Genomic DNA, 13546 nt, shown 5'->3' with positions numbered 1-13546 from the left:
ACCCTTGTTGGAGCAGATGGGGACGACACTAAGCAATATCTCACATCAGGCAGTTATCAGGCCAAGCAACACTCCTCAGCGAGGATGTAATCTGCCGCTGTCAAGAGTTTCCATACTCAATAGCACATTCGATAATATCAAAGTACTTAAGTTCTAATAAAAAAAATCAGATCTACATTCAGATTTTCAACTCAAGGCTGCAGATGAAACAGGGATGGAAATCTGCTGTGTTCAGTGACTCTCTCTGAACAAGCACTGTGTGCCGGTTGGTCATTAAAAAAAGCATCTGGCATCCAGTGCAGTGTGCTGAGGAATTAGACTTCATGGCCTTTAAATATGATTATTATATTCAGATCTGCAACGATTAGTCAATGAATTAATTAGTTGCCAACTATTTTGTTAATTGACTGATCGGTTTGAGTCATTTTTTTTCTTTTAAACTATCTTTTTATTGGACAGTCATAAACAATGACAATCTTTTTTAGATTTTTTTTTACAGAACACAAATTAACACACACACACACACACACACACACACACACACACACACACACACACACACACACACACACACACACACACACACACACACACACACACAAACCACCCTACAACATCCAGAGCATCTCAATCCGAGGAGATTAAATAAGTCGACAAGTAAATAAAGGTTGTGATATTGAAAGGTAAAAGTATCATTCAACAGGTTTGAAGAACTAAACAAAGAGAAGAAAAAAAAGGAAAAGGAAGTGGAGGCAGCTAATTTGACGAAAAAGATGTCTTTATGAAAGATGCCTGTATACACACGTTAGCAGCTGATGACTCAATTATAAATTCTACCCTATGAGACCTGCAATAGTTGCTGAATTGAGAGCTGCCATGTCACGCGATTTCACGCAGATACCAAGGGAATTGTTTGGTAATGTGTGCTTTTTCATTGCTTGGCATTGTCAGCAGTGACTGGCCCAGAACAGACATCAGTTTGAGAACAGGCGGTGACAAAACAATACAATGATGTTTGTAAATTCTATTTCAAATTGTAAAATTAAATTAATTTTAATAAACAATTTTAATTTTAATAATTATTTATATTTATACATGTTTATACATGTATACATGCACATGTGTACACCCTTTATTTGAGTTGTGGACAAAACAAGACATTTGAGGACGTCATCTTGGGCTTTGGGAAACACTGATCCACATTAGTCACCTTTTTCTGACATTTTAAAGACCAAACAACAAATCCAATAATCCAGAATTAATTGTTAATTGCAGCCCTCATTATGTCACAGCTGTGAACCGATCAGATTGCTTCATTTGCACTCCCCATTTCACAAAACAACCAGACGCCTTGTGTCTCATAATTTAAAGCACTTCATTTAAACAATGTTTACTGTTCCCAAGCACTCCTGACATTATCTTCTAGCAGCCGTTGTTTCAGCTGATTACATTACACTGACGTCAGTCAACATTCTCCCTGTTTTTATTGCACTGACAGCTGTTACCATGCAACAACTATCATGTTCCCTGTAATGAATAATACTGTATGTCTTGAAACCAGTCTATACATGACTTGTAGTGATAAGTAAGAGTACAGTTCTGTAAAGAAGCCAGAGGAACATGGACACTGCTTTTGGAAAGACATGTTATGATTCCTTTCAAAAAAATATTATTCGTAGCATACTCATCGGGGTCCGTTCTCTCAACTTGATCCAATTGTACTCACCTATGGGTGTCTCCATCTTGTCAGACTTTGACTCAGCCTCATCTCCTTTTACCAAAAAAGGGCATGTATGTGACGTTGGGGGGAGGTGGATACGTCCATCTGGCTGACGTTTACTTCTGAGGAGAAGTGAGGGCCAGAGGCTAGCTGTCACTCAAGAGGCCACGCCCCTAATTATTCATACACCTTAACCTCCAATCAAATAAAAACTAGCCTGGTACAAAAGAAATTCACCCTCAGTGTTGTCATGGAGATATGACCTAAACATACAGACTAGATTGTTTTTTTGTCCCAGGCCTTAAACAGGTTTAATGATGCTGTGAAAACGGCCTGTTTAACATGGGGATCAATGAGAAACTGCTCTATTATGAAACCTGCCCCTAGAGGACACTCAGAGAACTGCAGTTTTCGGCACTTCCTGATTGGATCAACCAGGAAGTCGCTTATGGTGGGGCTTGTTAAAAACAGCTTTGCATAAGGTAGCAAATTATAAAATCAAATCTAAAATCGGATCAAATGGGAAGCTTTAAATATAAAAAGAAAAGAAAACTGGTCAAACTGACCGTAGTGATAATCAACTCAGGCAGTTGCTGCACTGTGATTGAGACACAGAAAAGCCAAACTATCTACCACTGGAGAGAAGCCACTGTTTTACTTTGATGTGACAAAGACCGCACATAACTGACAAATTCACTGTCCGCAAAAGTTAGCAAGCAGTTTGGCACATGGCCCATATTTATTGACATAGTGGTGCTCGGTGGGTGGCTGTGTTCAACACTCTGTGTCAGTTATTTTCTCACTTCACACACTGCACAACTCCCTGCTGTCCCTGACCCCCCCAGAGCGTGTTGATAATTCTCCACTCTGATGTGAAATATCGCCACGAAATGCCACATGTGGCTGACGTCGCTGCAGTAGCTCTGCTCGTGGCTCTTCTGTTACTTTTCACAGGGCTCTCGGTTATTGGAAGGCCTTCTACAGAACTGTGAACAGTGCTGCACAATCTTTTCATTCAAGAGATTCATACTGTCTTTTCTTTTGCAGCTCTCTCCTGTTTGATTGTCGCCATGGCTACCGTCGTGACCACCATCACCGGCCTTTCCACCTCTGCCATCGCCACCAACGGATTTGTACGAGGAGGTATCCATCTTCTTTTTTTTGTCTAACGATAAAGCAGAAAAGAGTGGTGTTCTCCTGTTGTTTGGTACCTGTGTGATTACCTTGCAGCATGAGCATCTGTCAGTCACCCCGTCGCACTGCAGCGTTACGTGTGCAGCTTTATTTGAAGTGAGATGAAACAAGGGTTAAGCACACAGTCGTCTCAGTGAGAGCAGAAATCCAATGAGTTCCTAGAATGCAACACTTTATGTTGAAGTGAATGGGTGGTCTCACATGGATATTAACACATGGATATTAACACATTCCTCAGTCACTGAATCAGGCAAAACAGGCTCATAATTAGTTCAGTATTTCATAGTGAGATGAAGAATAAGAATATTTTCGTTTCCCTTAAATTGGATTCTTTCTCTGCTTTGAGGCAGACAGAAAGTAATGTAGTGTGAATTATTTGCCTCATGGGGTAGGACTGTTGTGCTGAATAAGACAATTGGACAATTTTAGACTACATCCACATGGTTCCCTATTCATTCTAAAACTGTGCTTCAAAACAAAAAACAATTCCTTTCATACAAGCGTTTTAACTCCCTATCAGAAATAAATTGTCCATAGTAACACGCCTGAAAACACATCATCAGATGACCGTTACCTACACTGGACATCTAAATCATGGACGTATATGTTAAAGTTGTAATCCGTCAGAATTGAGATTCCTTCTTTCTAGCAGCCTCTGTAGCAGTAAGATGTAACTGCAGCTGAGCCTGTTCTTTCAGAGCCTCCATCTTGTCACGCTCACTGTGCGCTGACTTTTTTTTTTGTTCTTTTGTAAACTTTATAGAAAAACATTTACCAATCCATACACACACATATGTTCCTATTACACTTCTACCCTCACTAGAAGCCTGACTTAGAAGTTGTAATTTACGATTTCCGTTAAAATCCTTAGTGACGATCTGTGCCGAGCACCTGCCGTCAGCAGCGTCACTAACATGGTGGCTTATTGACATCTAGCCCGGGAATGTCGCTAAAGACTCAGATATTGGAATACTGAAAAAAGGAAACAAGTGCTTTCATTAGTGGGTCACATGATCAGTCGCCATTATTTTAACTCACTCTGCGATAGATATTAACATAAGTTATTGTGCTGTTAATCATTTTATGAGAATGAAATAGAAATAGAAATAGAATACCCTGATCACTCTACAAAGTAATCTACCAGGAATTGCAGCATGCATGTATCTGATTGGCCAACACAACGCCTTGCTGGATGATGTCTCATTGCTTTGCAGCAAAAGTTGAGTCTGGTTAAACTTTTTTTTTTTTTTTCTTGCGTGATCACTGCTTTTTTTTTTTTGATTCAGTGATCACTTTGAGATGAAGGAAGGAAGCGTGTTGTTTATTGCAGTCCAGGCACAGCCACTGATCTGTTCATTACACCAGCTACTTTGAAGTCACCCGCACATATCTTACTAGCACCTGTTTTCAGCTTTCCTGCCATGATGAGAACATTGGAGGGAAGGCTTGTCCCTGGCAGTCCTGCTCCAGAGTAATAGTTGAAGAGTAAGATTGCTGGGGAAAGTCCACAGGAACCACAATTCATCTGTCAATTGGGTGGGTGGGTTCATAAACAATAACATTCTGATAGAAAGCAGATGGATTGCAGGTTTGTGAAATAAAACATCATTTAGGAAAATATTAATTACATTCTGTAAATGAAGCAGAGAGCAGAGCTGCAGAGGGGGTGAAAAAGGGTGAGAAGTGGGTGTGGGTCTCTAAAGTGGAGACAGTAATTAATGTGGGTGGGTTTTGTACATGTCGATTTGGATGGTGTCAGTGCCAATCGGCACATCTCTTGTGGGCATTAAAAAACTTGACCTGCCATCACTCTGAGCGCACTACGAGAGCACTTGTGCTTATCAGTTGACACTGATCCCCTGTTCACACATAAGCACTCCAGTAGCTGTCTATCTGGTCTCTGACCAATTGTTTTTCATGTTAAAGTCCAGCACATTGTTACGTTCTATTGTAGAGCAATGGGAATCTTATGACAGCAAAGCCCAGCTTTTCCTCCATTTAGTATGGTCACATGGTCATGTTGTCGATGTCATGCTACACAGGATGTTTGCAGAAAGTTGAACCTTTTTCAGCTTCCCCATGCCATGCCACCTGGTGAGTTCTGAGTCTTTGAGTTAAGCGGTAAGATGTTATTTTGGTTCTATTCTCAATGAATGCAGCCTGTTGCACCTCAAGTGTTTGTGTGAACAGGGGGTACCGATGACTGCAGCTGCTGTGCTGCTTGCATTATGCAAGGGGGTTTGGAGCAGCAACGTCTTACAGGAAACACATGTGTATAAAGTTTAAAGGGACAGTAATATCATTACATAAAAATCATAGATTATGACTGGTCATATCATATTGAGTTCCATGTGTACATGGAGACATACAACTAAAAGATTTAGTTCTAAACAGTGAACCGTAGACAGAGCGATCCACATCAGTTTTCCTGCCAGGCCAAGTAGCATGCCCGGCCAGACAGGCTGTGTCAAACAGCTGATTGGCAGTGGGATATGTGATCCTGGAACTAAAATAAGCTTGACGTGGAGCATGGGCTACTCTGGAGACCTCTGCCAACTGTGGGTTTGTGTGGTTGTTCTCTAACTCGTCACTAAAAGGATAGTGCAGAATGGGCTATAGGGGTTTTTATATAGAAAATGCATCACATTTGCGTCCAGGCAAAGGCTGCAATTTGACATCCTGTCTATGTTCGAACTGAGGCATGATATTGCTCCTTTCCAAAAAGATGTCTTTCTGTGATGGCCGTAAACATGTGACATGACTCGAAGCACAAAGTTGGGCGTAAAGTGACCTACAAAATATGTATCAGAAGAAGTTTGCCCAGTGATCTGAAAATTAAGGACTTTCTCTGAATGATGGTCTGGATCTCATGGTTTTCACAGACTTTCCAGTCGCTCAGCACAACGGTCATTATTTTGCTCTCTCTCGTTCCTGTGATCAGCTGTTTTCCTGCTTTTAAAACTCCAGGCTGTGGGTCACACAACAAAGGGGGGGGGGGTGTTGACAGTTTGGGCCATATGTATGCTTGGCTGGAGACAGGCTGCTGACAGTTATTCCCCAGCGCAATACTTTTTAGATGCAAACATTGCGATATCATCCTGCTGTATGTGTAAACAATACAGTATACATATAGTTAATATTACTATCCCTTTAGTTCACAACAGTTGCCTGTTTTGCTAACATCTTGTCCATTCCTCTTTATTTCCAGGTGGAGCATATTACCTGATTTCAAGGAGTCTGGGCCCAGAGTTTGGAGGTTCTATCGGTCTGATCTTTGCCTTTGCCAATGCAGTGGCTGTAGCCATGTATGTGGTGGGCTTTGCTGAAACTGTTGTGGAACTTCTTAACGTAAGTCTCTTTGTGCTTTAAGACAGTTATTACTAGTGTCTCCTTTCTTGTTTGTTTAATTACACCTCTTCATCTGAGTGTACCAGACCTTTCCCAAGAACAGACAGGCGACTCGCTGCTGTGGACCCAGAGAGCAATATGACACTATTACAGTATAGCAAGTGTAGCCAAGTTACTCTACTCCGAGTTCCTCACGGATGGCTGAACTTCTCACCCTATCTCTAAGGGAGACACCAGCCACCCTCCTGAGAAAACCCATTTCGGCTAATTGTACCCGCAACCTTGTTCTTTCGGTCATGATCCAGCTTTCATGACCATAGGTGAGGGTAGGAACGAAGATTGACCGGTAGATTGAGAGCATTGCCCTCCGGTGGTGCGGTAGAGTGACTGCAATACCGCCCTCGCTGCTCCGATTCTCCGGCCAAACTCACGCTCCATCGTCCTCTCACTCATGAACATGATCCCGAGGTACTTGAACTCCTTCACTTGGGGTAAGGACTCATTCCCTACCTCGAGTAAGCAATCCACCGGTTTCCTGCTGAGAGCCATGACTTCAGATTTAGAGGTGCTGATCCTCATCCCAGCCGTTTCACACTCCGCTGCAAACCGATCCAGTGAGCGCTGAAGGTCACTGACCGACGATACTATCAGGACCACATGATCTGCAAAAAGCAGAGACGAGATCCTCAGACCACCAAACTGCAACCCCCCCCCCACTACGCCTCGATATCCTGTCCATGAAAATCACAAACAGGATTGGTGACAAAGCGCACCCATGGCGGAGGCAAACCACACAGCTCTCACTTTGAGGGTACAGAGATTGGATGGCCCACAGAAGGGACCCCCTCACCCCATACTCCCACAGCACCTCCCACAGTATCTCCCGGGGGACCCGGTCATATGCCTTCCTTCTATGGGCATACTCCCAGGCCCCATCCAGGATCCTTGGGAGAGTGAAGAGCTGGTCCGTTGTTCCACGTCCAGGACGGAATCCGCATTGTTCCGCTTCAATCTAAAGTTCGACTATAGGACGAACCCTCCTTTCCAGCACCTTGGAGTAGACTTTATCAGGGAGGCTGAGTAGTGTGATACCCCTGTAATTGGCACACACCCTCTGGTCCCCCTTTTAAACAGGGGAACCTTAACCCCGGTCTGCCACTCCCTTGGCACTGTCCCAGACTTCCACGCTGAAGTTGAAGAGATGTGTCAACCAAGACAGCCCCTCCAAACCCAAAGCTTTCAGCATTTCTGGACAAATTTCATCAATCCCTGTGGCATTGTCGCTGTGGAGTGTTTTGACTACCTCCGTGACTTCCGCCAGAGAAATTTACAATGACATCAGCCTCCAGCTGTGCCTCTACAAAAGAGGGCGTGTTAGTCGGATTAAGGAGTTCCTCAAAGCGCTCCTTTCACCGCCCGATTACCTTATCGGCTGAGATTACCTTATCGGCTGAGATTACCAGTGTCCCGTCCTTACTGTAAACAGTACAGCTTGGACGGTTCCCCGTTTCCCCCTCCTGAGATGTCGAATGTTTTTCCAGAAGCACCTTGGTGCCGACTGAAAGTCCTTCTCCATGACTTCTCAAAACTCCTTCAACACCCGCTGCTTTGCCTCTGACACAGCAGAGGCTGCAGCCCTTCTGGCCCGTCGGTACCTTGCAACTGCCTCAGAAGTCTTCTGGGATAACATATTCCGGAAGGCCTCCTTCTTCAGTCGGACAGCTTCCCTGACCACGGTGTTCAAGGGTTACCGCCCCTTGAGGCACCTAAGACCTTGAGGCCACAGCTTACTGCTGCAAGATGCTGTCGACCTTTGGCCTAGGGTGCTCTGGTACCACGTACACTTATGACTATCCTTATGTTCGAACATGGTGTTAGTTATAGACAATCCATGACTAGCACAGAAGTCTGATAACTGATGACCACTCGGATTTAGATCAGGGAGGCCGTTCCTCCCAATCACGCCTCTCCAGGCGTCTCCATCATTGCCCACGTTGGCGTTGAAGTCTCCCAGCAAAACTGTGGAGTCCCCTACTGGAGCCCCATGCAGGACTCCATTCAGGGTCTCCAAGAAGGCAGAATATTCAGAACTGCTGTTTGGTGCATATGCACAAACAACAGTCAGAGTTCCCCCCCCCACCACCCGCTGGCGTAAGGAGGCGACCCTCAAGTCCACCGGGGTAAACTCCAACACCGCAGCGCTCAGCCGGGGGTTTGTGATTATCCCCACACCCGCCTGGCGCCTCACACCCTGGGCAACTCCAGAGAAGAATAGGGTCCAACCCCTATCCAGGAGTACGGTTCCAGAACCAAGACTGTTTTTGGAGTTAAGCCCCACCAGACCTAACTGGGAGCACTCCACCTCCCGCACAAGCTCCGGCTCCTTCCCCCGTCGAGGCCCCTCACCTTTACTGCCATGCAGCACATCCATTTTTTGGGCTGTGCCCAGCCGGGCTACTTTGCAAACCCCGCCACCAGGCACTCGCCGGCGAGCCTTCCGTCTTGGCCTGGCTCCAGACGGGGGCCCCAGGCTTCCTCCAGGCAGGATCTCTCTTCCTCTTCCTCGTTTTTCCACTAACACTTATTTTCATTATCAATTCATCTGCCAATTATTTTCTAGATTAATATGTGCATTCCAATTTGTCATAGTCCAAGGTGATGCCAATGTATTTTTTTGTCCAAAACTCAAACTTGTTCAGTTAAGTTTGATATAAAACGGAGAAAATCGGGAAGTGTTCAGATCTGAGGCTGAGAACAGCATTTTCTAACATTATTTGCATGCACATTTCTTGAACCAGTAAGCACTTATGCGTGTTTACTAGAGATTTACTAATATGTTTTTTGGAAATAACTGTTTAACAACTCCATGTGTTGTCTCTCAGGGTGTAGATGCCATCATGACAGATGAAATCAACGATATCCGCATCATCGGCACCATCACAGTCATCCTTCTCCTGGGCATCTCTGTGGCAGGAATGGAATGGGAGGCCAAGGTACGACCTGATACACTGACAGCTAAGATGAAGAGTAGAGCAGTTGCTTCCAAAGATAGCAGCGGGTTGAACACCTATTTCTATTGGTTCACAAATCAAAAGAGTAAAATTACTACAACTACGCTGCTCAGTTGCCCTTTCTCTCTCTTCACCTGAACCTTGGCCTGAAAAACATGGTAACATTGCGTGTGACTTCTATGATCTCCTAGCTCTGTCACATGATGTATTTTTATAAATCTGGGTCCCGTGCAAACACAAAATTTCTCTTTTGGGTCTCGGAAAAAAGTAGAAAAAGTTTAGTAACTACTGGTGTAGAAACTGTAAGTGCTCAAGTCAAAACCCTGATGAAAGTGCCGCAGCATACTTTAAGAAAACCGTAGACTCAGGGCACACTCACACTTGGCCCAGATGATCCATGTCATGCGCCGGCGTGATTGGTCCCCCCTCCCTCTTCCACTGTGGCCCAGGTCCGCTTGCACTCACATTACTTGAAATGATCCGGGCCTCGGCTCAATTATACGTCATCACCCCTCAGAGATTTAGTTTTGTCTGACTGTTTTTGAATGTTTTATCTGTCCAAATCTCCACCTCCACATCAGACCGACACAAACCCTACGACAGCATCTTTTATAAATGTCCGTCGTGGGGACCAGTCGTATGTAAATAGTCTCAGGACCGCCGTCAGTGCTGGTGCTTGTGCTCGTACATGTGCATCCGTGCTTTACTAAAGCCCACCTCTCTCAAGGCAATAGTGCCGTGCCTGAACACAGGGTTCGTACAGGTGCTTGAAATCCTTGAAAATGCTTAATTTTAATGTTGTTTTTTCAAGGCTTGAAATGTATTTGAATTTTGGATAAAGTGCTCTAATAATTTTCAACATGTATTTATTTGTAGAACTATGGAATTTACAACAGCTGTCAGGTGGAATTTGACCTAGGTGTACAATCGCTGTGAACAGTTGCACTCAAACTGGTCAAAGGAACTAGACTTTAGCCGTGAAGCGCGCGTGGGCACGGTGAGAGTGCGCTCTGTTTCCCTTCCTACATGTGTTGCACACAACAGGAGATTCCCAGACGTCCGTGTCAGACGTGTTCTCACCTACTGGAAATAGTCCGTATGGTTTAGTGGAGGGGTCGCGCCTGGGTAGAGTGTGCAGGAGAGAGGACATAAAGCGGCGGTTATACTCGTGTGGGCCCTATCGACTGAATCTCGTCATCTGTCTAGTTAGACATATTCGTTGATGTCTTCGTGTAAAGGACCTTTCACCCTCATATGCTTGTTTTCTTCCTGTTTATGTGAGCCGCATGTTAGAAACCTGCAACCCGCACACTCGCTCGCTGTGAATTATGCTGACAATGAGCTGCTCTCTTTCCACATGGACTCAATCGGACATGACATGGACTTTGTAGTAGGGAGCAGGCAGGGTAAAGTCTGTTTTATGTCCATTCCAGATTCGGACATTTGCGTTCTCACATCTCTGCCGTCCAGATAATGTCTAGATAATTCCAGGTTTGCATTGCGTGTGTGAAAGGCGAAATACATTGGTTTAAAGTGCTGTGTTGTGACTCATGAATTGTTTCATTTTCTTCTGTGTAGGCCCAGATATTCCTGCTCATTGTCCTCATCACAGCCATCTTCAACTACTTCATCGGAACCTTCATTCCTGTCAAGTCAAAGGAATCTATGGGCTACTTTGGCTACGACGGTATGACCACACACCCATTTCTCAGTCTTCTTTTAAGTCAGAATGAACGTCTGTAACGCCTCACTACCCTGTGGCAGTGTTTCAAACTCTATTTTCCTGTCAGGTTCAATCATGTGGGAAAACATGGGTCCTGACTTCCGAGGCGAGACCTTCTTCTCCGTCTTTGCCATCTTCTTCCCTGCAGCCACTGGTATTCTGGCCGGAGCCAACATTTCAGGAGACCTTGCTGTAAGTCACCTGTAATTATTTACACAACCCCCATTAAAAAAACGGGTTTATCCAGATGTACTAGATTTGATTTAAGCTGTCAAACTCTTTGTCTGTGTAGATGCTTCTGCTCAGGTGAATGTGCTTTCATGGATTTACTCTGTTGGAAATAGTGAAACAAGTAACAGTGACAGGGAATGAGCCGATGACCTTCAGCGTGGCAGTCAGAGGATTGATGAAATCATCTAAAAGCCCTTTATTGATGAGTTTTAAACGGTTTGTAAAAGGCGGATCTGTGTTGTGGTTGTTTGTTGCAGGACCCACAGCTGGCCATCCCCAGAGGGACCCTTCTGGCCATAGTGATCACAGGAATAGTGTACCTGGGTGTTGCTGTTTCAACAGGTGCAGTAGTTTTTTTTTTTTTGTTTGTTTGTTTTTAATTTAAAATGAGTTGACATAGATACAAATAGTATCCAGGGAACAGTATACAAGAGAAATACAGAGAACCTGTGCCAAGGGTGATGTTCATTATACAACAAGGTTGTCCATATTACAAAACTCTATGGTTTTAATAATAGCCTTTTCATTAAAGTTCCATTTCTTTTTGAAAAACATAAAAGCAAGGGGGTTTCTTAGAAATGTATTTCTATGAATCCGAAATTTTGCAAGCGATAACAACAGATTTATTAAAAAGTAACATTATCCTCCTTTTTTCGGGTAATTATGGAAACCAAAAACAACATTTTCCAGGTAATCAAATCTATAGTGAAAGAGTCAATAATACATTTTGGTGCAAGAGCAACTGTTTTTGGATGTAAATTACAGAAAGAGCAGTAAGTATTGATGTCCTTCTTAAATGTTTGTATACAATGTTACTGGATAATATTTGTGTATGATTTTGTAAGAAACCTCCTTAACCTTATTTGTGAAAACTTGTTAGGAAGCATCCAAGTTTTTTTCCAATCAACATGATCTGTGAAACGATTCCATTAAATCGTAATATAAGGTGGAGCAACCATATCATTTTATTCATTGTTATTATTCTTTTGGGTTAGAACAGGAGTATCCAGTAGTAGTAGTTCCAGTAGTACCTAACGTGTGATATTCTCTGTAGCTTTTTACACGTCTTAGCAGAGTTTTCACGCCTGTACTTGTTTCACTCCAGGCTCCTGTATTGTGAGAGACGCCAGTGGAAATGTGAATGACACAGTCAGTTCTCAGTTTATGATGAACTGCACTGATGCTGCCTGCAAATTTGGCTATGATTTCTCTACTTGTAAAAGTGAGAAAGACGGCTGCAGCTTTGGACTCCAGAATGACTTCCAGGTATGAACCAGCAGAAGATAAGTATAATAAGAGCGATTTGGAGGCAGAGGTCAAAATAACAGCGTTGGTTTGCCTTTAATCTTTGGTTCAGGTGATGAGCATGGTTTCTGGTTTTGGGCCCATCATCACCGCTGGAATCTTCTCTGCCACTCTCTCCTCGGCTCTGGCCTCTTTAGTCAGTGCACCTAAAGTGTTTCAGGTAAGACCCCACCGTAGCTAATGAATTACACTAATAACCAGTGATCAATATTCAGTTACACTAATAACCAATGATTCACCTATAGATTTGGATTGTAGTTCATTTTCTCCTTTTTGATTATTAGTAGGTAAAACTTGACACCACATGATGGTTTCCATTTCCACAGGCTTTATGTAAAGACAACATCTACCCCGGCCTGGGCATGTTCGCCAAAGGCTACGGCAAGAACAACGAGCCCCTGCGCGGTTACATCCTGACCTTTGGTATCGCTCTGGCCTTCATCCTCATCGGTACGGCTGCACACACACTGCTCATCTGACAGATGGCATCACTATTGTATGAGATCAGAATAAACCATACTTAAAGAAGTCTTAAAAGCATATGTGCTGACAAAAACTCAATTATGAGTGAACACTTATATGAACACTTTGTTTTGTGCGGATCTGTGATGTCACAATCATTTCTAAGAACTTTTCTGGAAAGAACAAGGCAATTGGGATCTAATAGGGCATCGACTTGGCACCCATGTTCAAATTAGTAATTATTAGGACACAAGCACCTTCTCCTCTTCACCCTCTTCTTCTTAACTAAAATGGATTGCATTCAGCACTAAAGGTTCTTGGAATTTTATGAAATGTTGCACACATCAGAAGTGGTGAAAATGTACTGTTTATGTGATAAGGGTCTCAGGCTTAGGTGCTGCAAATGGTCTTTTATTATAGTCGTCCTCTGGGATCATTAATGTGTCTACCAAATTGAATGCCAGTGTAATTGATTGATATAATATAAGACTCACCAGTGGACTGAATTGAATCAAATTTTGGCTGTTGACGTTTTTTTCTGTTATTTCTTGC

General features: G+C 43.5%; 1 protein-coding gene across 1 annotated transcript in view; it reads left to right on the top strand.

Moving 5' to 3' along the window:
• The window catches only part of slc12a2 (solute carrier family 12 member 2), a 76839-nt gene that overhangs the window by 30419 nt on the left and 32874 nt on the right, over positions 1-13546 (top strand). The window contains exons 4-12 of the mRNA XM_083929599.1: positions 2768-2863; positions 6123-6262; positions 9145-9255; positions 10852-10960; positions 11064-11188; positions 11485-11569; positions 12333-12493; positions 12585-12692; positions 12859-12982. Coding sequence (XP_083785725.1) covers positions 2768-2863; positions 6123-6262; positions 9145-9255; positions 10852-10960; positions 11064-11188; positions 11485-11569; positions 12333-12493; positions 12585-12692; positions 12859-12982 — 1059 coding nt within the window. The remainder of the gene's footprint in view (positions 1-2767; positions 2864-6122; positions 6263-9144; positions 9256-10851; positions 10961-11063; positions 11189-11484; positions 11570-12332; positions 12494-12584; positions 12693-12858; positions 12983-13546) is intronic.

Source organism: Echiichthys vipera (assembly GCF_963691815.1).
Source record: "Echiichthys vipera genome assembly, chromosome: 16".
Lineage (NCBI taxonomy): Eukaryota > Metazoa > Chordata > Actinopteri > Perciformes > Trachinidae > Echiichthys > Echiichthys vipera.
The sequence above is the reverse complement of the archived record's forward strand: the minus strand, read 5'-3'. Positions and strand labels throughout refer to the sequence as shown.